This window comes from Loxodonta africana, chromosome 8 (genome assembly GCF_030014295.1).
Source record: "Loxodonta africana isolate mLoxAfr1 chromosome 8, mLoxAfr1.hap2, whole genome shotgun sequence".
Lineage (NCBI taxonomy): Eukaryota > Metazoa > Chordata > Mammalia > Proboscidea > Elephantidae > Loxodonta > Loxodonta africana.
In genome coordinates, this window is record NC_087349.1 from 115548298 (window position 1) to 115575397 (window position 27100).

Below are 27100 nucleotides of genomic sequence, written 5' to 3' on the forward strand. Positions count from 1 at the left end.
ATATTCCAAAGCCATCTCATCTCTCAGCTGCAAAATAATCACTATGGATTCCTTCCGGCAACAAGACTAACTTTGAGCTTCACATTGTCATGTGTGTTCAGCCTGCTGACTACGTTCTGACATTTACTCCCATAACACACCTCGGATGTAGGCCAGGTGGATACTGAAGCACCCAACAAAAGAGACAATCTAGGAAGACTAATTTGGCTCTGGTGCACCATGGGGACCAAGAGGAGAGAGGCACAAGCAGTGGAGGAAGTAGTTATTGTGAGCAGAATTTGGTGAAAACTTGGAAGTCACAGACCTAAGGAGAGTCAAAGATAATTTGAAGGAGGACATGCGTAGGATCAGGAAATCAATGGTGCTATGAATGATGAAGGAAATTGGGAAGAATGGAGCAGGAATAACTCTGTAGGCAAAACTAGATACTAAACGTAGAGAGAATAAATTGTAGAAAAGTTATTATATGTATTATATATAATAATATATATACTGAATATATATGCTATATATATTCATCTCAAGAATAGATTTCATGGGATGAAAACTAATGACCGAAGACCAGACGAATTTTGGAATGACATCAAGGGCATCATACGTGAAGAAAGCAAGAGGTCATTAAAAAGCAGGAAAGAAAGAAAACAACAAAATGGATATCAGAAGAGCCTCTGAAACTTGCTCTTGAACATCAAGTAGCTAAAGCAAAAGGAAACAATGATGAACTAAAACAGCTGAATAGAAGATTTTAAAGGGCAGCTAAAGAAGACAAAAAAAAATTTTTTTTTTTTTTAAAGAAGACAAAGTAAAGTATTATAATGACATGTGCAAAGACCTGGAGGTAGAAAACCAAAAGGAAAGAACCCACTCTGCATTTCTCAAGCTAAAAGAACTGAAAAAAATTCAAACCTTGGGTGGCAAAATTGAAAGAGTCTATGGGTAAAATATTAAATGATGCAGGAAGATGGAAGGGTACACGAGTCACTATACCAAAAAGAACTGGTCGATGTTCAACCATTTCAGGAGGTAGCATACGATCAGGAACCTATGGTACTGAGGGAAGAAGTCCAAGCTGCTCTGAAGGCATTGGCAAAAAACAAGGCTCCAGGAATTGACAGAATACCAATCGAGATGTTTCAACAAACAGATTCACCACTGGAAGTGCTCACTCGTCTATGCCAGGAAATTTGGAAGACAGCTACCTGACCAACCAATTGGAAGAGATCCGTATTTATGCCTGTTCCCAAGAAAAGTAATCCAACTGAACACAGACATTATCAAATAATATCATTACTATCACAAGTAAGTAAAACATCACGGAAGATCATTCAAAAGTGGCTGCAGCAGTATATCGACAGGAAACTGCCAGAAATTCAAGCCAGATTCAGAAGAGGACTTGAAACCAGGGATATCATTGCTGATGTCAGATGGATCCCGGTTGAAAGCAGAGAATACCAGAAATATGTTTAGCTGAGTTTTTTGACTATGCAAAGACAATCAACTGTGTGGATCATAATAAATTAGGGATAACATTTGAAAAATGGGAATTCTGTATGTAAATCAAGAGACAATCATTCAAACAGAACAAGGGGATTCTGCATGGCTTAATGTCAAGAAAGGTATGCTTAGGGTTGTATTCTTTCTCCATACCTATTCAGTCTGTATGCAGAGCAATAATCTGAGAAGCTGGACTATATGAGGAAGAACAGAGCATCGGGATTGGAGGAATACTCATCAACAACCTGAGATATTCAGATGACACAACTTTGCTTGCTGAAAATGAAGAGGACTTGAAGCACTTACTGATGAAGATCAGTGACCATAGCCTTTAGTATGGATTACACCTCAACATAAAGAAAACAAAAATTCTCACAACTGGACCAAGAAGCAACATCATGATGAATAGAGAAAAGATTGAAAGTTGTTAAGGATTTCAATTTCCTTGGATCCACAATCAACACCCATGGAAACAGCAGTCAAGAAATCAAAAAACAAATTGTATAGGGCAAATCTGCTACAAAAGACCTCTTTAAAATGTTGAAAAGCAAAGATTTCACCTTGAAGACTAAGGTGCACCTGACCTAAGCCATGGTGTTTTCAAGCTCCTCATACGCATTGAAAAGCTGGAAGGCTGAAGAAGAATTGACACCTTTGAATTGTGGTATTGGCAAAGAATATTGAATATACCATGGACTGCCAAAAGAACCAACAAGTCTGTCTTGGAAGAAGTATAACCAGAATGCTCCTTAGAGTCAAGGATGGTGAGACCATGTCTCACATATTCTGAAATATGATCAGGAGAGATCAGTCCCTGGAGAAGGCCGTCATCCTTGGTAAAGTAGAGGCCCAGCAAAAAAGAGGAAGACCTTCAACAAGATGTATTGACACAGTGACTGCAACAATGGTCTCAAGCATAACAACGATTGTGAGGATGGTACAGGACCAGGCAGTGTTTCATTCTGTTGTACAAGGGGTCACTATGGGCCGGAACTGACTCGACAGCACCTAACAACAACAAAAACTATATATATATATACATATATTTCAAAGCAAAGAAAATTCTGAAGGAAAAAGAAGAGCTATAAGAGACTCTAATCCTAAAAATATTAGAACATATTATAAAGTATAAACTCTTTTTAAGAAGTGAAATTGGTATAAAAACAGAAATGCAGATCAATGAAGTAGTTTGTGAAGTCCAAAATCAGATTCTACTCAGTTTCCAAATATATGTTAAAATAACTCTTCAGTACAACAAGGTAAAGAAATGTCATTCAACAATCTGTTAGGCTATCTGAATGATAATTTGGATTTGTGTTTAAAAAGATAAACTATAGCCTTCTACAATACTCAAGAATACCCTGTAAGTAGATTAGAGTCTAAAATAGAGTAAACTCAATTCTAGAAAAACTAAGAGAGTAGAATATTGATCAAATCTATGGATAAATTAATTCTCGCAGTTTTAAAATTACGAAAGAAATCTCAAAGGGAAAGGTGATATTTTAATATGCACAAATTAAATCTGAACAATAAAGTAAACAAACAAACAAAAAGATAGCAACTAACTGGGAAAATACATGTAATACATTTGGTAAAGTTTTAGTAACCAAAATAAAAAGAAAATTACTAGGTCACTAATTATAAAATTGAAAAAGAATTTGATGGATAATTTATATAAGGAAAAATACATATAAAAAAAATGTTCACTCTTACACTAATCCCACAAAATTGAAAAGTAAATAAACTTTAATATGTCATCCTACACCTACTAATTTGCAAGCACAGACCACTTCCCTACCCACCACCATTAAGGCACAAGGTAAGGCAACCACGGGGCCAGTGAGAATATAATAACCTCAAGAACATTGTTGAAGTCACTTTGAATTGTATACCCCTTTGAAAAGAAGCCCACCGTTGGCTCAACCATAGAGATGGAGAACAATTTGCTTACACTTTTGACTCACCCATATTACTATTTAGAATTTATTCTAAGATATTTTTAAATAGGCCAGTATGTCCAGCACTAAGGAAATAGTTTAGTATGGCACAATATATCAAAATACTGGCATGGTAGGATAGTCTGGAAGTCACTGGAAATGAGGACGGCTCTTGCAACAGCAGCAGTAAGAGCTGATGTCTTGATCCACCTGGTATTTGGGACGTCTAGTCCCCACACTTTGTGTGCTACAGACACACTGTTCACTATCATGCTAGAGGAGGCCTCCGGAATCATCTGACAATGCTCACAGGGTCCACACTTCCTGACTAGGCAGTAGCATGGGCAAAGTAGAGTTCCCTAATGTTCATTGTCTGGTAGCATTTTGTCTTAATTCACTTACTCTGATCTTCAGCAAATAAGTTCAATGCTCCCTCGAAGGAACTGGAAGAGACAACCAGGAAGTTCTGAAAAGGGTGTGGGTTTAGGAATTCAACACAATTGTTTAAGTGCAGGTGCTGCTACTGTTGCTTTTTGAATGGACTCACTCACCCTCCCTGGTCTCAGTTTCTTTCACTGTGGAATGAGAATAATAAATCCTGTCCAGGTGAGGAGACTCAACAAGATTAGGATTCTGGTCTAAAGGTTATGATCTACTTGGAAAGCGAGGACACAATTACATCACATTGCTTGGCTGATGCCACTAAAGAATGAATGGAGACAGGGGTAGAGACTCTGTGCTCCCAAGGTCCATAGAGATCAGAGAAAAACACCTATTTTAACCTCCATCTTTGACTTTTGCAGGAGCACCTCTTCCTGGGATTCCATAAACCTGCAACAGGGCACCAGATGGGTCCGAGGCACCATGCCTCCCACCTCTTCCAGCTCGCTTATCCATAAGGAGCCATTATTTTCCTCATAACAAGTCTTTAAAACCCTGTAGAGGTGAAACGAAGGTGTGGTCCCTAGGACACACAGGTTAGACTCTCTCTAGAGCTCCGGCCTCGTAAATGAAGGATGACAAGAGCTGCTGAGGTTTGTGGGGACCAGCCAGAGCACTAGACACCTGGGTAAGTGCCTGACTGCCTGGCTCTGGGACAGCTTCTGAGGACCAGGGAGAGGAGTGAATGAGTGATATCCCTCAGTGAGCCCTCTGACTTATCTAGTAGCAGGTAACAAGAGGACACGTCCCCCAGAAATTTGAAGCAGGGATACAGGATTGGCATACTAGAGTGAAAAGGGCAGAGCTGACCTCAGAGTCCCAGGGGGACAAAATCAATGGACACTTCCATAAACCTGGTCCCCTAACCAACAGCAGCCACTGCCAACACAATCTCATAAGTCAAGGCCCAAGGTTGTCTTTGTCCCAGTCTCTGAGTTAATGTTGCTACAATTTTTTGTTGTTGTTGTTAAATCTTTCTGGTAATTGAAAAACTCAGGCCTCTCTGGGACAAAGTAAATAACTAGACTGGGAACTCCAGGCAAACCCCAGGCATTTCCAATGAGACCTACATTCACAGGTAAGAAGGAAAGACTCTCATGAAAAAAAAAAGATCATTTTATTATTTATTTGTTTTCCCAGAAGCCACACAAATCCACTATCTTGAATAGAATCTTCCAGATCTAACCTTCTGATGATTTGGCAAATTTTCCTTCAAGTACTGATAACAATTTCAAGAAAAGAGCCATTTAAAGAGATTTTTTTTTTCTTCTCACTCTGTCAAACATTCAAATTGGGAAACAAGAAACCGAATGCCTTGCTTTTGAAATGAAGTAAGTTTTCCATACCTGTAAAAGGTTTGATAGTCTTAAGCTCTTAAACCCAGGCAATTATGCAAGACAAAAAGGATGCTTAGAGCTGAACAAAACTGAAGGAGACACTTTGTACACGAGTCCCAACCTCCCTACCGTCGTCCCCCCTCCACCCTCACTGCCCTACAAAGCTGTTTTTGTGTTTGGTTGTTTATTACTCATTAGTCCTTTGAGAGAGAGCCTAGAAGGAAAAATGGATCTAACCTTAAAAGCTTTGAAGCAAATTGAAATCAATCAAAATTAAAGAAAACGCCATGGTAACACCATGATTATGAATGAAAAAAAAGCAAACAAACCAAAAACAACTTGGTGTATGCCACTCCCCTTCTTTAAAGATACAAAAGGGTGCTTTCTTTCCGTAATTAAACTTCAGAGCTGTGAGTGAATGGAGCCACACCTGTGTGGCCTTTCTGGAACTTACCTGCCCAAGCCCGTTTCCTCCCAGGGCCCAGGCAGGTCAGCCCAGAGAGCTTGGCAGCCTCCCTCAGGTCTGACCCAAACCTCCAACGCAGCCAACAAGAACCCTACGGACCCAAGATTTAATAACAAGGTGGAAAATTATCAGCTGAATTATCTTACAGTTTTGTTAAAGATCAACCAGGTCAGAGCTTCTGGTTAACAAGAGCCAACCAGCAACAATGCTGAGATGTGATTCCAGCCCAGCGTAGAGAAGACAGTTATTTAGCTCTGCGTGACACCTTATCACATGAACTACATCATCTCTACTTACAACTAGAAATACTGAAAACAGTCCCAGGACTCACACATCTTCCCTGAGGCCCCCTCCCACCTCTCACTTTCTGCCTCATTCAACAATATGAGGTTATATGGATTTGAGTGCGGAGGTTTCCAAGGGGCTCAACTCACAGCTCTCAGTTTACTACTACGGATGCCCCACAGCTCCACTTCTGACCCCCTGGTGAGACTGCCCTGACCCCCAGAGCTACTAGTGATCTCTACGTTCCTATACCAGAGGACATTTTCAGCTTCTGTGAAGAACAAGTTCATAGGTGGTAGAAATTATTAACATGCTTAGCCACTAAATGAAAGGCTGGAGGTTTGAGTCCATTCAGGCCCCTCAGAAGAAAGGCCTGGAGATCTGCTTCTGGAAAATAAGCCATTCAGACCCCTATGAAGCACATTTCTACTCTGATATGCATGAGATCACCATGAGTCAGAATCAACTCAACAGCAACTGGTTTGGTTTGTTTTGGTAGTTGGTAAAGAACAACCACATCCAAGGGGAGAGGGAGTGATGTCAGCTGCCATGACTGCACCCTGGGACTGAGTAGAGGCCAGTAGGCTCCACCCAAAGTCACAGCCAAATTCTGCAATCTGTGCTGGAAATGTGCCTCAGAGGGGCCTGAGCAGGGCTTGGCTACCAACCATGTACCTGGGTCATGTGGCCTCAAGGCCACAGGCGCTTCCATGAGAGTGCCCCTGAGGCCCTGGAACTCTGTGACATTGACAGGAAGACTTTTCACTTCAATGTGCCAATCCTGTATCCCTGTTCAGAATATGAGGACTCCATCAGCTGCACTGGGCACACTTATTTGTGCCCAGAAAATTCAGCACCATTCTGCAGGTCTATGCACTGAGAAGGACTGCACACATTCTAAAAAACTGCAAGCTTTTGGGGAATGCAAAGTGGTACATCCACTTTGGAAGACAGGGTGGCAGTTTCTTACCAGAGAACCCAGCAATCACACTCTTAAGTGTTAGGTGTGTCCACACAAAAACCTGCACATGAATGTTTATAACAGCTTTACTAAAAATTGCCAGAACTTGGAAATAACCAAGATTTCCTTCACTAGGTGAATGGTGTGAAGGAGCTCAAAAATCTAGGTGCTTGGCATAAGGAAAGGCTTCTGACAAAGAGTAGACTAGACTCCATTTTTATTGTTTCCTGTTCATTCTGATCTGACTCTCAAAAGTCAGCTAGCCAGAATAAATACCTCAGGAAGCCTGTGAGCTCCCCTCCCCTTCCTTCCTCTCATAGCATGCTCCCAGGGAGGATACTTACTCAGGCTGGCCACAAAAATATCCATAGAATAACAAGACTATTAACAAAACAATTCTTAAGGAATCTTGTAATTGCCTGGTGTCTTTTAAGTCATGATTTTATAAATGTAAACCAATCAGAATTTTTTCCTTGTAAGATCCTGGATTTTCTGTATTTAAAATCCGTAAAAAATTCCTTTGCCAGAGTACTTCTGTGAACCCTCACAAAGTGCTGCCCAATCCAGATTGTTCTGTTCCTTCAAAATCTCTTTGCTTTAATTTTAACGGAAACTCCAGTTTGCTGTTCGACATTTTGTGGTGTCAAAAGTGGAATTTGAAGGTTCATTGCCTCCAGCAACCCCCGAGGACTTGAGGACCAGGCTTCAATACCAAGCAGGGCTGTTTGGGCTCACCACTCCGTGAATTTCTCAGGAGTTGCCACCAGGTAAAGAACCTCTTGAATTTCAAGCTCCACCTTCTTGTGTTGTGCTCTTCAAGACTTACTGAAGAATTCTTGTTTCATTTTGTTCTTGTCTGTCTCATTTTGTCTTGTCTGTTTGATTCTGGCTTTGCAAGCATTTTTGCCAAATTCTGCCTCCAGAGGTGGCAGTAGTGTGAGGTCCAGGCAATTTACTGTCCTAGAAGGTTTTGGAATCTCAGGCTTCATAAACCACAAAGAAAACCAAGGGCACACATGATCTGTAAAAGCTGATAGGGCAGTCACCTGCAGAAGACACAGTTAAAGTCTCCTGTGATAGGATAAGCCACGTTTTGAAACAGACCAGCATTTTTTTGAGTCCGAGAATTCTAAATTTTGAACAAACTCGAACCTTCTTTAAAAATGGGGAATGCTGTATCTAGGGACAATGTGTAATTCCCTTCTGGGACTCCTGCCCAATATATACACAAGCACTATGGTTCTGTTACCTGCTTGTACCTAGCTGCTTGGCATACTTTCACTAAGGACAGTCTGGAAAATATGTGACCACTTTTTACTTCTTTTGAATTATTTAAATTTCATTTTCTGGGCAGTAAATTAGAAAAGAAAGGCTCCCAATTTAAGCAGAAACAATGGGACACTTATTATAATTGGTATTTTGAAGTCTCAAGAAGACATGATAGAGTAAAATTGTTTCCATCAGGATAATTTTTTAAATTAACTAAACATAATAAGGAATTGCAATGCCAGATTTCTGCCCCAGCTATCCAAGTTGTCCCAGTACCATCTGCTCCTTTACTGACTGTCTCTCTTTTGTATTTGCCTCTGTCTTCTTACTTCTCTGATATTGCAAAAGGTTCCTCTGATAACACTAACATTTTGCCTGAACTTCCCCCTTTTCCCTAAGGAAACTATTGGGAACATAAAGTCTATTCCAGAAATGCCTTTAAAAAATTTATCCCAGTGTGGATATTGAGGACCCTCCCCAAATTACTTCTACACCTTGAATGTGCTCAGAAGTACATGAAATTGCTAAATGCTTCCCAAAACTGCAGGAGAATTCTGACAAGTTTACTAAGGAATTTATAACCCTTGTTAAGACTTACCAGGCTGAACGCTCAGATTTGTATCAACTAGTACACATGATAACTGGGTGGGCCAGGGGAGCCCCAGTTGTGGTTAGAACAATAGTTTAATTCTAGACATAAATAGAACAGTCACTCAACTGATGGAAGACCCTCGGGCTATCAGTAAAAGATTACTAGAGGCCATTCCAAAGGCTTTTCTGCCAATAATAGATCAGACAAAAATTCACTCATGCATACAAAATAAAGATGAGTATGTGTACAATTACCAGACTGGACTATTTCAAAAGTTTGCTGAGAATTCCAGGATTGATTCTTCATCCCCTGGGGCTATAGGATCTTTCAATGCAGTATTCATATCTAGCCTCAAACCTGAACTTTCAGCCTTAGTAAAAAGGACTCAGCTAGATTGGAAAGTAGCCCCCATTACTAAGCCAGCAAATTTAGCTAATGAACTTTCTCAGACGTTGAAGACTAAACAAACCTTCAAGGCAAATAATTTAATGGCCTTACTATTATAACAATTGAAATCTTCTAATCAGTAAGATAAGTCCAAGTCCTTTGGAGGCACTAAGCCTGGAACTTACAATTATTTCAAGAAACCTACCCACCTACTTCTCTCAAATTCTCCATGCTGATTTACAGCCCTTACATTCATAAGTGAATCTAAATTACTGCAATATGCTGATGACTTAATAATATGCTCAAACTCCCGCAAGCATATATTGATAACAGCATAATCTTATTAAAACATCTGGCCTCTGGAGGGCATAAAATTTCTAAAGAACTACAATTGGCCCACCCTTCTGTTAAGTATTTAAGTCACTTGATTTCTGCAGAAGGCATTTCTATTGATCCTAAATGAAAAGAAGCTATTTTTGCTTCTCCTATCCCCAAAACTAAGAAACAATTATGTGGGTTTCTGGGACTTTGCAGCTACTGTAGAACTTGGATTCCTAATTTCTCCTTGCTAACTTAACCCCTATATAAATATTTGAAAGCCCCTGAACTGAATTCTTTCCAAATTGCACTGGAGAATCAGGAAGCTGTAATTAAATTAAAAGGAGCTCTAGCAAACACACCTGCACAGGCTTTTGTAACTATCACCTAGATTTTTGCCTGTTTATTTATGAAGCCTGTAAAACATGTTAGACATTTTACCCCAGAAGCCTGGAGAATATCAGAGGCCAGTAGTTTGCTACAGTCTGCAGCTTGGCCCTATAGCTAAAGGGTACTCTCTTTCTCTCAGAGTTGTTGCTGCCACAGCCAAATAGTTGAAAGCATGGCAGATATAGTGCTGAGAAATTTTCTGAATGTTTATGTTCCCCATGCAGAATCTACTATCCTTAACTTTGCTTTGACCCAACATATTTCTACCAGTCAACTCACTTCCTATGAAGTGTTCCTCCTGGTTGCACCTAATATTAGACTACATTTTGTGGCTTGCTTAAATCTCGTCATTCTGTTTCCAGAAATTGACCAAAAGGACTACCAAATTCACGATGACTTAAATCTAACTGAATAGCTTTTAACTACCCAAAAAGATTTAAGAAAAACTCCTTTGGCTAATCCTGATTTAATTATATTTGTTGATGGCTCCTATTTGAACCCTGATCCTACTAGTTCTCACTATCAGGCTGGATATGCCATCATGACCTCTACTCAGGTTCTTGAAAGTCAAGCTCTTCTTGAAGGTACTTCAGCCCAACAAGCTGAATTAACTGCTCTTACTTAAAAAAAAAAAAAAAAAACCCTTTGCTGTTAAGTCTATTCCAACTCATAGCGACCCTATAGGGCAGAGTAGAACTGCCGCATAGGGTTTCTAAGGAGCACCTGATAGATTCAAACTCTCGACCTTTTGGTTAATAGCTAAGCTCTTAACCACTGCACCACCAGAGCTCCAATAATTGCTCTTACTAGAGCCTGCAAACTTGCTAAAGGAAGGTACATGATTATTTACACAGATTTTAAATAAGACTTTGGAGAGACTCATGATTTTGGGAGGTTATGGAAACAGACATAGTTGCTGCAACAGTGGACTCAAAAGGCAATGATTGTGAGGATGGCACAGGACCAGGCAGTATTTCACTCTGTTGTACATAGGGTTTCTATAAGTCATAACCAACTTGACGGCACCTAACAACAGCAACAACATGGAAACAGAGACGATTTCTAACCTTTTCTGCAACTGCCATAAAAAATTAAACTTTAGTAGCAGAATTTTAAGCTCTTTACTACTCCCCTCGAAGACTGCTGTAATAAAAACCCAGGCTTATTAACCTAAAAGAGTGCCTCAGACTGCAGAGATAAGAGGGAACAATCTTGCTGAGAAAGCAGCCAAACAAGCCATCTCTCAAGTTATCTTAGCGATAAGGAAAACAGAAAAAGGATATTACCCTGATTTGTTCATAAATAATCATAACTTTAACAAAGTAATTTTAGAAAAATTAATGAAAAATCAACAGCTAAAACTGAGGAAATTGAAAAATGAAAGAAAGCAGATTGTTCTCTGGATCCCATAACCAAATTACAGTTAGGGCTTGATCAGAACCTTGTCTTACCTAAGTACTTTCATGTCCCTGTGTTGAAAGCTCTTCATGAAAGATCAGTCACATTTAGGATCAGATAAAATGATTGAAATTTTAAATATATGCTGGTGGGTACATTTTTTGAGGCTACCAAGCATGTTGCCTCTCACTGTTCTATTTGTTCTTGCTATAACTCAGGCAAACCTTTTAAAGCTTCACCTGGGAAATACCCAAAACCTTCAGGACCTATGCTTGAATGTCAATTAGATTTTATCCAACTCCTACCTTTAAATGGTTACAATATGTATTAGTGATGATTTGCAGATTTTCACATTAGGTAGAAGCTTTTCCTAGTAGCCATGCCACTGTAACCTTTGTAGCTAAGAAACTTCTTGAAAACATAATCCCCACTTGGGGAGCGCCAGCAATTCTTTGCAGTGACAGGGAGATCCATTTTCCAGGACAAAGAATTAAAGAAATATGTAAAACTTTCCCTATTTATCAAAAACTTCATTGCCCTTACCATCCACAACCTTCTGGGTTAGTAGAAAGAACTAATGGTATAGTAAAAACCCAATTAGCCAAGCTTTCTGAGTCTCTAAGTTTATCCTGGACTAAGGTCCTTCCTTAGTCCTTCTAAATTTGAGGTCTACTCTGTTAAAATTTTTTTCTTTTTTGGGGGGTCACATAAATTGACCCCCATGAAATTATTACTGGAAGGCATATGGCCCTTCCTTATTTCTCAACCTATACTGATTCTAATATAGTTCAACCTGAGTTATTGAAGTATTGTTAGTCTTTGATTCATTACTCTAAAGAGCACCTTTCACAAGTCAAAGAAGCTTTTGACAGGAAAAATTTAGAAATACAAAAATTACCTTCTATTGAACCAAGTGACCATGCATGTTGGAAGAGGTACCAATTAAAAGATTCCCTAGAAAGGGATACATTTGGGTCCTTCTCACTAACCCTTGTGCCGCTAAATTACAGGGAGTTAAAATTTGGATCCACCTATCCCAACTTAAGAAGGCTAAAGCCCCGTCTAGACTATTAATCCTATTGAAGGAAATAAATTGAAGTTCGAATGCCCTTGTGGCCAGAAGTAGGCGATGTTGAAGTAGACAGCTCCTCCCAAGATCATGGAACAATATTTCATGTAACCTACTGTAATTTTGGGGCTTTGTTTCCTGATTACTGATATTTTTATGATAGTCACTTTATTACACTCTTGTGATATTATTCCATGTTTTAATATTCTCTTTTTACATGCAAATAGCTAAGGAGGAGTTAGATTTAGCATATTTTTATTTGCGGTATCCCTTTCATTGCTCCAATTTTTTTCTGCTTTGAATTCCTTGTTGATACCATGTGTTTTCATTAATGAGAGCATGCTGAATTATTGAGTGTGTCTGAATTTTTGGTAGGTAGCATGAAATTTTTTTTTTGTTCCCTCTCCCCCCCAACAAGCCAACCCTGAGTGTTTAATGGTACATATGAAGTACCACTAATTGTACCTACCAGGTCTATTGGTACATATATGTAACAAATAAAACATTTCAAAATTTCTATTTTTCCTATCCAAAATTCAGTCACCTCATACAATACCCTGTAAAAATACTAGTTTGTGGCACACGGCCATTTCTTTGGTTTTGAACATAAAGACTTCTGCTTTGTGGCAGGCAGCATGGACTGTCAGTGGTGTAGCACCTTCCCAATAAACCTTCAGAGACAGAAAAAGTACTTCATCCCTAGAGGGACCTGAGAGCATAAAAGGGTTATTGTTTTATTTTAGTAAATATTCTTAGACTATAAAGTCTTTCTTAAGCATTCTTTTACTGTATAACGTGAATCTCGCTAATGCCTGGCATTATAATGTTAAATTAGTTCAACTAGTAGCTAGTGCCAGTAGTTTGAATCATTGTTGGATTTGCCATCAGATCTCAAAATCTGGACTTACTAATTCAGACCCCTTAGCTATGCCTGTATTTAGCTATAGCTCTGTGCCTGACTCTATTGTTAATCCTAATATTTCTTTCAAAGAAGCTATACATGTCAGGGAAACCCTGATGGCGTAGTGGTTAAGTGCTACAGCTGCTAACCTAAAGGTCGGCAGTTCAAATCCGCCAGGTGCTCCTTGGAAACTCTATGGGGCAGTTCTACTTTCTCCTATAGGGTCACTATCAGTAGGAATCGACTCAACAGCACGGGGTTTGGTTTTTTGTTTTTTTATATGTGTCAGGTTGGGTCACCCTCCAGAATTATTAACATGTCCCCAGGTGCCATGTTTCAATTTAACTCAACACATTCAAGTAAATGATACAGAGGAACGCTTGAAAAACTATACCAATAATACAGAAAATCTTTACGCATGTACGGTCACTCATACGCCCAAGGAATCCCAGGAATGTTCAAATTCTTATATAAGGACTTTGCAGTAGCATCAAAGGAAAGCCACCCTTTCATCGTAGCATTTACCACTCTACATATTGGGGGCTCTTGTCTATTTGTAATAACTCTTTGATTGAATAATGGCTCAAAAAAGTCAACCAAATTATTCACAAAATGATACTGGAATAATATGATCTGTGCTTCTCGTGGATATATATTTTTACACGTGGGATCAAAATACTCCACTAAGAAAAGCCCAAAAGAGAATAATGAACCGTATGCTTGGGCATTACCATGCATAGATGGTTTAAAAATGATAGATCAATGTACACTTGTCTTTTTTTGGAATTCCTCTAAGTCTCAGATACTTTGGACGTATGGTCAGGAGGGATCAATCCCTGGAGAAGGACATCATGCTTGGTAAAGTGGAGGTTCGGTGAAAAAGAAGTTCCTCAAAGCTATGGATTGACACAGTGGCTGCAAGAATGGGCTCATGAGAGTGGCTCAGGACTGTGCAGTGTTTTGTTCTGTTGTACATAGGGTCGTTATGAATCAGAATTGGCTCGACAGGACCTAACAACAACAACTAAGTCTCCACTCTTGTAATGAAAGTGTACTCTAGACCAATGATCTGAAACTCTTTCCGACACAAAAGAAATTATGAAAAACCTATAATGGACAGTTCAGGGAATGGAGAAGTATTTCCCCAGGGCTTTTTTCCATAAGTGAACATCCCCAAACTTGAAAAATCTACGCTGCAAATAACGAATTAACTAGCTGAAAACATAGAAACCCCAAAAAAACCTTTAAAATCTTGCCAAATATGCGTTGGATAGCAGAATTTTCCTTTATTTTCTTCTAGCACAACAAGCACAAGTTTGTGCATTGCTAGTACCATTTGTTGTACTTGGATAAATACATCTGGAGAATTAGAACAAGATCTTAAACAGGTCTACCAGAAATCTACATGCTTAAGCTACCTCCTGTGTCCAACTCCCCTTTCCTTGCTATTTTTAGATGGCTATTGTCATGGGATTGAATTGTGTCCCCAAAAATATGTGTCAGCTTGGTTAGGCCATGATTCCCAGTACTGTGTGGTTGTCCTCTATTTTGAGATTGTAACTTTATGGTAAAGAGGATTAGGGTGGCATTGTAACACCCTTACTAAGGTCACATCCCTGGTCCAATGTAATGAAAATTTCCCTGGAGTGTGGCCTGCACCAACTTTTATCTTACAAGAGATAAAAGGAAAGGGAAGCAAACAGAGAGTGGGAGCCTCATACTACCAAGAAAGCAGTGCCAGGAGCAGAGCACATCCCTTGAACCCAGGGTTCCTGCATGGAGAAGCTCCTAGTCCAGGGGAAGATTGATGAGAAAGACTTTCCTCCAGAGCCGACAGAGAGAGAAAGCCTTCCCCTGGAGCTGGCACCCTGAATTTGGACTTCTAGCCTACTAGACTGTGAGAGAATAAATTTCTCTTTGTTAAAACCTCCCACTTGTGTTATTTCTGTTATAGTAGCACTGAATAACTAAGACAGCTACCTACTGAAATTGTCTCTTGGCTATGTTCAATTTTATAAACTGGATTAATTCTCTTAATCATTATAATAATTATTATAGGATCAATCAAATGTTTTATGAAATGTTTTTAAAATTCTTGTACTCACAATGCAACAGTACTTGCTATGCAAAACATCATGTATTTTGAAGAATCAGCAATTCCTTAGAGAACAGTTTGGTACTTCACCTTTGCTGATGCTCTCTCTGCCAAGTGTTCCTATTAATTCTGCCCTGCTCTTACACACCCCTCCTTAAAAGGTCACAGAAGCAGAGATCCAAACTATGGCACGGCAAAGATGGAATAGATGATGCCTGGCATCTGGGGTCTTAAAATCCTATTTTAAATGGGCCGCCATCTAAATAATTCAGTGAAAATAAGTCCATGCAGAAGAAGACACTCTTACACTAAAAAAAAAAAAAAAAAAAAAAAAAAAAACCAGTGCTGTTGAGTCCATTCCAACTCAGAGCGACCCTATAGGACAGAGTAGAACTTCCCCATAGAGTTTCCAAGGAGCTCCTGGCAGATTCGAACTGCCGACCCTTTGGCTAGCAGCCATAGCACTTAACCACTAAGCCACCAGGTTTCCACTCAGCAAATTTCTATATAAATCCTTGATCAAAAGGGAGGGGTGTGAAGGATCCCCCAAAATCTACACGCTTGGCAGAAGAAGAGGTTTCTGACAAAGATGTAGTCTGGAATCCATTTTTATTATTTACTACTCATTCTGAGCTAATTCTCAAAAGTCAGCTAGCCAGAATACCTCAGGAAGCCTGTGGTCTCCCCTTCCTTCCCTTCCTCTCACAGCATGGTCCCAGAAAGAATATTTATCAGGCTGACCCCCAAAATATCCATAGGTTAACAAGGCTATTAACAAAAAAATTCTTAAGTGATCTTATAATTGCCTGGTATCTGTTAAATTATGGTTTTGTAAATGCCAACCAATCAGAATTTTTTCCTTGTAAGTTCCTGGATTTTCTGTACTTAAACTCTGTAAAGAATTCCTTCACCCAAGTACTTTTGTGAATTCTCATGAAGCGCTGCCTGGTCCGGATCGCTCTGTTCCTTCAATAAATCTCTTTGCTTTAATTTTAACAGAAATTCTAGTTAAACAAACTATGGTACATTCAGACATGGAGTATTATTCAGCAATAAAATGAAATGAGCTACCAAGCCACAAAAAGACTGGAGGGAACTTAAGTAAATATTGCAAAGTGAAAACAGCTGGTCAGAAAAGGCTACATACTGTATGATTCCAACTATATGACATTTTGGAAAAGACAAAACTGTAAAAAAGATCAGTGGTTGCCAGAGTGTCACGGGGAGGGAGGAAAGGTGAATAGGTGGAGAACAGGGATTTCTAGGGAAGTGAAACTATTCTTCATAATACTGTAGAGGTAAACACATGACATTATGCATTTGTCAAAATGGATGAAACTGCAACACAAAGAGCGAATCTTCATGTAAACTATGGACTTTAGTTAATAATAGTGTATCAATATTAGTTCATCAATAGTAATAAATATACTACATCAGTTCAAGTTATTCATAATAGAAGAAACAGTGTGTAGGGGAACTGGGGGGCAAGGTGGGAATTCTCTGTACTTTCTGCACAATTTCACTTCTACCTAACACTACTCTAAAAAATAAAGTCTATTAAAAAAAAAAAAGAAGAAGAAGTACACACTGCTTGCCTTAGAAGAATCCTTACTGTATACCTGGGGTGAGTTTCAGCGGGTGTTAGCAAGGCCTGGTAGCAGAGGTTGCACCTAGGGCCACGTGGCCACCCTGTCCCCTTTGGGCAGCACATCTTCAGAGCCCTGAAGAACAGGCCAGGAGCTGCAGCGTTAGCCTCAGAACCAGGATGGGAAGGATGAATGCGTCACTCTGTAATTCACACCAGTGCTGGGGAGAGAACTTAAGCTTGTTATTAGCAGGCCTTGTTCTGGAGAATTTCTTGTAAATGGCATTAAGTGGCGGCACTTGAGGTCTGTCTTAATCATCTAGTGTTGCTGTCACAGAAATACCACAAGTGGGTGGCTTTAACAAAGAGAATTTTATTCTCCCACAGTCTAGTAGGCTACGAGTTGAAATTCAGGGCATCAGCTCCAGGGGAAGGCTTTTTCTATCTGTCAGCTCTGGAGGAAGGTCCTTCTCATCAATCTTTCCCTGGTCGAGAAGCTTCTCTACACAGGAACCCCAGGTCCAAAGGATGTGCTCTGCTCCTGTTGCTTCTTTCTTGGTGGTATGAGGTCCCTCCTCTCTGCTTACTTCTCTTTTCTTTTATCTCTTATAAGATAAAAGATGGTGCCGGCCACACATCGGGGAGACTCCCTTTACACTGGAACAGGAATGTGACCTTAGGAAGGGTATTATAATTCTACCCTAGTCCTCTTTAACATAAAATTACAGTCACAAAATGGAGAACAACCACACAATACTGGGAATCATGGGCTAACCAAGTTGACACATATTTTGGGGGGACACAATTCAATCCATGGCAGGGTCCCAGCCACCAGGTTAAAAGTCCAAGCAACCCAAGGTGCAGGTGCAGGTGTGCCTCCTGAAGCTGGAATTGGGTTAGCATAGAGGTGATGGAGCTATGCCAGCAGTTGGGGCTCCATGGGAGGGCTGCTCATGTACGTCAATGGCCCTGCAGGCATGAGAACACTCTCATCCTGATCTAATGGTGAGAAAACTCTTATCAACAATGGGGGCAGGGTGGGACTCCAAATTATAGAATATCAGTGAATGACTCTTAGACACCACTTTCAGTTAGGGTTCCACTCTACTGACTTTGTAAACTTTATTAATAAAACCACTTACAGGTCGTTGTAACTACAACCCCTTTAATAACAATTTCAACATCCATCTGTGAATGGCTGATATTTGAACATTTGAACTTCCTGTTTTTTTCTAATGTAAACCTATTCTGCTGTTTTAAAATATCCACAGCAATTATGGTATCTTCGCAGAAACTATTTTTCTAGCTTTTTCCACATTGCCTTTCAGACAGGTCAGACACCCGACCTCTGACCTCCTGATTCCTGACGACACCCTTAATAGACCTTTATAACAAATTTGACCACAAACAATTGATGAGCTATAACTTGTAAGTATATAAAACCACAAAACATCAATCTCTGAGGCTGAAGTATTTTCCAAGAGAAATGAAAATTATTTTATTTCTGGAGCTTAACCTGACTCAAAAACCTGGTGTCATCGAGTAGATTTCAACTCATAGCAACCCTATAGGACAGAGTAGAACTGCTCCACAGGGTTTCCAAGGAGCAGCTGATGGATTTGAACTGCAGACTTTTGCTTAGCAGCCAAGGTCTTAACCACTGAGCCACCAGGGCCCCTCTAGAGCTCAGTATCTACAGTTTTCTCAATTTCAGAAAAATGCAGAAATTCTGGCTAGAATGTTAATTGTTTCCAAAAAGAGATGATTCTCTAACGTTAAGTTAGACTTTCAACATCTGAACTCAGTGGCAAGCAAATGCCTCAAAGTGTGACATTTTTTGTTTTTTAAAAGGAAAAGACACAAACATATGCACAAAAACTCTGAAGTCTGAAGTAGTTAAAGCTCAACTTGAGAATTTGTTTCTCTGGATGTTAAAGAAAAAAAAAGTGCTTTCCAAGACTCGTATTTTCAAGGACAAGGCCCTCGGGTAGACTGCTAGGAGGTAGATATGCAAAGAGGGATGCATCCTATATATATCAGACAAGAATCTAATAATCAAAGTATCTATAAAACTTCGACAACAACAAAAAGACAAATAATCCAATCATGAAATGGGCAAAGGACTTGTATAGACATTTCACCAAAGACGGCATTCGAATGGCCACCAAACACATGACAGATTCTCAGCATCACTAGCCATCAGAGAGATACAAATTGAAACAATGAGATGCCAGCTCACTCCCACTGGGATGCCTAAGATTAAAAAAAAAAATTCAGAACGTTAATAATTTTGGCTATACTACCACCAACCGCTCTGACAGGGATCACAATAGAGGGTTCCAGACAGAGCAGCAGAAAAATGTGGAACAAAACTCAAATTCACAAAAAAAGAAAAGAAAGAAAGAAAAAAGACCAGACTTGCTGGTCTAACAGAAACTGGAGGAACTCCCAAAACTATGGCTTCCGGACACCATGCTAACTCAGAACTGAAGATGCTCCCCAAGTCTACCTTTCAACCAAAGATTAGACGGGCCTAGAAAACAAACAATAACACTTGAGGAAAGTGTTTCTTATTTCAGTCACGTATAGGAGATTAAATAGGCAACACCTGCCCAAAAGCAAAGACGAGTAGGCAGGAAGGGACAAGAAAACTGGACGAATGGATACAGAGAACCCAGGGTGGAAAGGGAAACATGGATAGTACTGACAAAATGTGGGGATTGCAACCAATGTCCCAAAACAATTTATGTATAAATTTTTGAATGAGAAACTGATTTGCACTGTAAACTTTCACCTAAAGTACAATAAAATTAAAAACAAAACAAACAAGTGCTGGCAAGGATGTGGGGAAATTGGAACTCTTATCCATTGTTGATGGGAATGCAAATAGTGCAACCATTGTGGAAAGCAATGTGAAGATTCCCCAAAAACCTAAAAACAGAATTAGCCTATCACCCAGCAATTCCATTCCTAGGTATATACCCACAAGACTTGAAAGCAGAGACCCAGAGACTCGTACACCAATGTTCATTGCAGCACTATCACAATAGCCAAAAGGTAGAAACAACCTAAATGCTCACCAGCAGATGAATGGATAAACAAAATGTGGTACATACATACAATGGACTACTACTCAGCCAGTAGGAGAAATGAAGTCCTGCTTCCTACAATATGGATGGAACTGGAAGACATTATGCTAATAAAATAAATCAATCACAAAAGGACAAATATTGTATAACCTCACTTCTATGAAAAGACAAAAAAAGGCAAATGTATAGAGGACAAAGTTTATTAGTGGTTACTTGCAGGAAAAAGGGGAAGGGGGAGTCGTTAACAGTGATGGAAAAATTGCACTGATTATTATAATGCTTTCAACAAGTTTTATACCTGAAAAAGTTGAATTGACAAAAGTTGTGTGATACACATATTTACAACAATGACAAAAAAAGAGTAGCTGCTGAGGCTGCTTATATACAACCAAAAACCTCATGCGATTTGGTTCATTGGTTTGGAGGTTTAGGGTCATGTTTTCATGGGACATCCCAGTTAATCGGCGTAATAAAGTGTTTAGTTCTACCTCCTCGTTCCTAGCATAGTACCTGGAGTCTTAAAAACTTGCAAGTGGCCATCTAACTTCCAACAATTGATCTCTATTCATCTGGAGCAACAGAGGAAGAAGGAGAGTCAGGAATAGAAGGAGGAAATGGAACATGTGGCTAATTGCCTCCATGAACAACTGCCTTCTTTGCCAAGGGACCAGAAGAACTGGATGGTGCCACACTACCATTACGGAACATTTGATTAAAGACTCTATAGAAAAATCCGATCAAAAAGGGGAAAATACAGAATTTCAAATTCTCATGGACTCCAGACTTCCTAGAACCATGAAGGTTGGATGAACCCCTGAAACTATTCCCCTGAGATAATCTTTAAACCAAAAATATCCCCTGGAGTCTTCTTAAAACCAAAGAGTAGTTTAGTTTAACCAGTAAAAAAGGCCTGCCTTGAGCATTATGCTCTTTTAAGAGCCATCTATATGGGATAAAACTGATATCCAAAAAAAACCAAACCCATTGTGACCCTATAGGACAGAGTAGAACTGCCCCATAGGGTTTCCAAGGAGCGGCTGGTGGATTCGAACTGCTGACCTTTTGGTTAGCAGCCAAGCTTTTAACCACTAAGCCAACAGCACTCCCAAACTAGTAACAGCAACTGGAAAGATTAGCTAGGAATCTTATTGGGCAGTGAATTTATGTGAATGGGGAGGAACAACTCAGAAAAGGAGGGTGAGAATAGTTGCACAATTTGAAGAATGTAATCGATGTCACTGAATTGTACATGTAGAAACTGTTGAACTGGTGGATCTTTTCCTGTGCATATTCTCAACAACAACAACAAAATAAATAAAAAGAAAGAAAGAAAAAAGAGGAGGGCAGTGCCAGAAGGTGAGACAGGGAACAGATTTCCACAGATGCAGAAGAGTGGAGGCAACAGTGATGGGGCTTCCTGCTTGAATAGGGTTGGGGCATCTGTGCTGTCCACGGTACATGAGATGTGGGCTCAGCCATTCTATTTCAATATCTGAACACAGGGAAAGCCCAGAAAGACTGCAGGACTAGGAAGGCCAAGGAGCAGACATTTGATGTCCATTAGTTTTTTTTTTCTTTCTTTATTATTGTTCCTGAATTTTTTAAATCAGAAGCCATACATCAGATTGATTTACAGTTAGACTGTAGTATAAAAATTAGCATACAAATTCATGTGGAAAAGTCTGCTCATGATCAGTGGGTGTTTCCCAAAGCTAATGAAGTTGCTCAGAAACTGTTGGACTGGACTGGGTTCTTGAAAGCTTTTAGACCTGCTGAAAGGGAACATGTCCTTTAACTTTTGACCCAGAGAATTTATTCAACAGAAATAATCCAGTTAAAGACACATCTTTTATGCATAAAAATGTTATTCATAATGGTAAGAAATGGAAAAACCTAGTGCCCAATATAAGAAAATGACTGGATAAATTATGCGTACCCAACAATAAGTTATTATACAAAAAATTATTAAATATAAAGACTAAACAGCAACATTTAAAATGATTGGGATCAATGTTAAGTGAAAAATAGAGCAAAAAGCTATGATTTCAATTATGTAAAAATATTGCATTATATGTGCCTCATGACAACACAACCTGTTGCCATCCAGCTGATTTCGATTCATAGAAACCCTATAGGACAGAGTAGAACTGCCCCACAGGGTTTTCAAGGAGTGGCAGGTGGATTCAAACTGCCAACCTTTTGGTTAGCAGCCAAATGCTTAACCACTGCACCACCAGGGCTCCAGTGACAACATGAAACCACAGAAATAGTATATGCGTTAGAATAATGGAATGTTAGATGATTTTTAAAGTTTCCCTTAGTGCTGTTTGTGCAATAAATAAAAATCAAGAGAAAAAAGTAAGTGGCATTGAAATAGTTATAAAAAATCCTGTATTTAAATAAATTGTATCCAGGAATAATAGAATTTTGATAATTTATGAAGCTGTATGATTAACACTACTCACTACACTGTTATTTTGATTTTTCTCTGAAATTTCCATCATAAAATGCTTTTTAACTGAAATAATAAATATAATAAAGCAAACGTTTTTAAAATAAACATTAAAAACAGACAAACTTCCTTCAATAGTATACCCATCTTATAAATAACATCTGGTTCTTAGTCACTAAATAAAAATTTATTTGAGGCTTCTCAATCACTGAGTCAGGTTGTTTATCCACAGATGACGCTGTAGAAAAACTAAGAATTTACAGATTACCATTTTTTTTTTATAGGAGAACAGGTGGAGCCTGTGAAAAATAGGTCAGTTTAGAGACATTCTCCCAGAGGGGTCTGGCCTCAGTATTTCCAATGCAATAGCTTTAACCGATGCCAACATAGTTACATCTGAGTCCCCTGGGGTTTCTATTCTAACCCAATCATGCAAGCCAGAAACCTAGTGTATCCTTGAGATTCCCACAGGCTGCTGACTGTACCTCCTACATGTCAGGCTATCCATTTCTACCTGTCTTTAGATGGCACCACCACTTAGTGCTATCACCAGGTAAGAAAATAGCTCCCACTCACACACAGGTCGCTATGAGTTAGCATTGACTCACAGCGGCTAATGACAACATATGCAGAGCACTCTTGGAACCACAGTGCATATGCTAACTCGTTTAATCCCCAAACAATGTCAATTTATAGAGAGGAAAACCGAGTTAAGAAATTTGCCTGTTTAGTAAACCAGTAAGTGGCAGAGCAGAGATGTGAAAACAAGCAGACCGGCTCCAAGTTACACACACGGAAAAACTTGTGTTGTTTCTGCTCTTTTACTATCGTAAGACTGCAATCAATAACCTGGATTCCCACCTGTGCAGATACTTCTGTAGAATAAACCCAGAAGTGGGTTTATTAGATATTTAATTGTATATATTACTGCCTTTCTCTGTCTCTTGAGTGCAGAGCACACGTTTTTCCTGTATACACAGAAGAAACACAATAAATATTTTGTTCCTCCCTTTACTCATTCAGCAAATATTTGTTGACCACATATTGTGTGCCAGATACTGTCCCGGTCCTGGGGGATACATTAGTGAACAAAACCAAAAAATTGCCTGGTCTCATGGATCTTACATACTCAGGGTTCAGAGACAATTAACAAATAAGTTCATCTATGGTATGTTAAAACATGTTAGAAAGGGATAAATACTAAAGAGAAAAATGAGACAAAGAAGGAATGGGATGCAGGAGTTACAATTTAAAATGAAACAAAAAACCCATTGCCATGGAGTCAATTCCAATTCACAGCGACCTTGTAGGACAGAGTAGAACTGCCCCATTGGATTTCCAAGGAGCAGCTGGTGGATTCGGACTGCCGATCTTTTGATTAGCAGCCTGAGCTCTTAAACACTGTACCGTCAGGGCTCCACAATTTAAAATAAGTGGTCATCAAATAAATAAATGAATAAAAGATTTTTTATGAGGATGCTTGTCTTAGCAGCATTAAGAATCATAAAAAATTTTGGACAACTCAAAACCAAACACGAACCTGTTGCCTTCCACTGGATTCCAACTCCTGGAGACCCTGTAGAACAGAGTAGAACTGCCCCGTACTGTTTCCCACAGCAGCAATGTTTATGTCCTCAAAGGCAATGGGGATCTTTATGGAAGCAGACTGCCACATCTTTCTCCCATAGAGTAGCCAGTGGGTTCAAAACTTCGACCTTTTGATTAGCAGCTGAGCACTTAACCACTGAGCCACAAGGACTTCTAAGGCTCAAGTGTCTAATAATAATAAGTAGATAGTCATGGGACCTCCCTCAAGGAGCTGTTTTGAGGTTTAAATGGGTAGATGTACGTAAAACCGAAAGAGTAGCTCCTGGGAAACTAGCTTCCACATATTACACACTCTTATGGGAAAACAGGCCTAGTTTCCCAAAACAAACTTATAAGTCAATGAAATACACTGTTCATAAAAGGAAAAACGCCTACACAGACAGCAATACACTAACAGTTTGTGAAGACTACATGTCTCACTTGTTAGTCCTTGATTTCTTTTTTTAAAAAAGTTAGATTTTTCTTCTGATCCTGAAGAGGGTCTTTTTTTAGAAAAAAAAAAAAAAGGACAAAGTATTTTTGTTAAAGTCCATTTTATCTTGACGAAGAGAGAATATTCTGGATATGAGAATTCAGCAAAGTTAAGTTCAATGTCAATCACTGAACATCTTTAAACAGAAGAGTTTGTCAGTATGACCCCATAATGAGCGTGAACCTTCAAATCAGAAATAACACAAATATTACTGTAGATCTCCTTCCAATAAAAATGACATTTACCGGAGTCCATTTTCATCTAACAGCATTAGGCATAAAAGATAGTTCATCTTAATAGCAAGTGATTCTCTACTTTGTTCACATGTACGCTTACATGACAATTTATGTAGCATTAGCACAAATTCTGGTCTGCTTAGAAAAGCTTTGGTTCGTTTTCTTTTGTTTCAACGTAGCTTGGAAACAGTTCCAAAAAGATGTGAATTACCACTAAAGATTTGACTTCAAAGAATAATACTGAATAGATACGACACTCCCAAACTTTGGATATCTGCATTGTACATTAATTGCGTTTGATGTCTTGTCCCTTAAACCAGAGAAACAGCAGTTCTGTTTTTACAAAAAATGTCCAAAATGCCAATTATATCTCAAAATCTACTTCTTGTATTTTTTTAGAAATGTGTTTTGTTCTGTCAGCTAGCTCTTTCTGACAAAATTTCATTCCAGCGTCTACAAATTCCTTGAAGTGGGGACAGACACCTGTACCTGCCGGAAGACAGAGGCAGGCAGACCAGAACAGATCCTGGTCTCTCTCCACGTACCTCACCACAGGCCCTGGGAACACCAGGTCAAGCACTCACCGGGTGCCTTAGGCGGCAGAGCCAATTCTTCCAGAGAAGAGCTTGGAACTGGCGCCCTGCATGCGCCATGCCGACTGCGTCCTGTCCCCGACCTTATCCAGGAAGTCAGCACACAGGACAGCACTTATAACTGCTGGGCTCAAGCGATGGTATGTTGCGCTCTTAGTCAAGCTAACAAAAGTGAGTGATGCAAGAGAGATTACTGGTAACTGAATAATGCAGGAATCAAATGTCCTCTCTTGTTTGCAGCTGCTGAGAAATCATACGTTTTCTCTAGCTGCTCAGTGTGTGAGATGGGCATGGGCTATAGGATGCTGCCTTTGGGACTTTCCGTTCCTTGGAATCACACAGAGCTCACTCTTCAAGAACACGTACAACCAATGCCTGTTCCAAAAAATGATGCTGAAGTTGATATTGACCTCCTTCTCCCTTGATGCTAATTGGATGGACTTCCTCCTCCCTCCTGAAACATCAGCAATCACACGAATTTACCAAGACGTTTTCCATTTCAGCGGTCACATAGAAGAGAATGGGAAGGAAAGAAGAGGGAAGCAGAACTGGTCTCTGGGGTGATCAGGGCAGGAAGAGGGGAGGATGGTTCATGATCCACTCTGCTGGATGCATTTCCCTCAAAGGTCTTGGGCTCCATGTTGCCTGTTTCAGAGAGCAGGGCAAATTGGTGTAAACAGAGCAGGAAGTCTGATCTTCTGTGACTTCAATCCTGCTTCTGTGAGTAAAGCTTGGAAGGACGAAAGGAAGGACCAGCAATGGCCACAGGCAATTCCCATTACTTTCTCTTTTGCAGGTGATTGCTGCTGCCCCCAGGGACTCTAAACTGAGGGAAGAAAGAGAGGTCCTCAATAGTCGTAGCATCACGTCAGCCATGGTGTGGGCTTTCTAGAGTTTTCTCTTGAGTGTGGCAGGTACCATGTGATTCCCAGGGAAGGAGAAGTCCTGGCTGAGCCCATCTGATTCTCGTATCTTTTTTTTAAACAGACATGATGGGCTCAGCTATCAGCTGGTTGTTCCCTCCTCCCACGACCTTCCTCAGTTCCTATTGCCCCCCTTGTGGTCAGAGTTGAGGCATCTTGACCCTGTGGTCTTTCATTTCATAAAGCAATTTCCCCAAGCTAGATCTGTTCTTATAAGTGGCTCCTGCAAAAGGAAACAGGAATTGACTTCATTATTCTGGAAAGTCATTTTTTTAAAAAAGAGCACCAATTTTTTAAATTTTGTTTGTTACATATATTGCAGCAATAGATTGAAGACCATTACTTGGTGCGGCAGGGCCCAGCACACACATGTGGTTTGCCTGATCCAAACACAGCACCTTCCCTTGGCTTTTACCTCCTCAAAAGCTTGGCACTGCCAGCCAAGTATTGAGACCCTGGTTCCCTTTATAGATAACGTTAGTAACACCTAGCATCACAAGTGGTGTAGTGTTTAAGAGCTTGGCTGCTAACCAAAATGTCAGCAGTTCCTTGTAAACTCCACCAGCCACTCCTTGTAAACTCTACGGGGAGGTTCTACTTCCTCCTATAGGGTCACTAGGAGTCGGAATCGACTCAACAGTAACGGGTTACGGGCTAGTGTCATAAGAGGTTATCACTATTTCAAAATGCTCCAGTATAAGGAAAAGCTCCAACCATGGTTATTTTCCAATTGCATTTCATGTTGTTAGCTAGCAAAGAGTCAGCCCCCTACTTATGGCAGCCCCATGTACAATAAAACTAA

General features: G+C 39.7%; 1 protein-coding gene across 1 annotated transcript in view; it reads right to left on the bottom strand.

Moving 5' to 3' along the window:
- Nucleotides 1–25435, bottom strand: part of ABCA13 (ATP binding cassette subfamily A member 13) — a 572876-nt gene extending 547441 nt beyond the window's left edge. Inside the window, 1 exon segment of the mRNA XM_064290236.1 lies at nucleotides 25367–25435. Coding sequence (XP_064146306.1) covers nucleotides 25367–25435 — 69 coding nt within the window.
- Between the last annotated feature and the right edge of the window lie 1665 nt (nucleotides 25436–27100).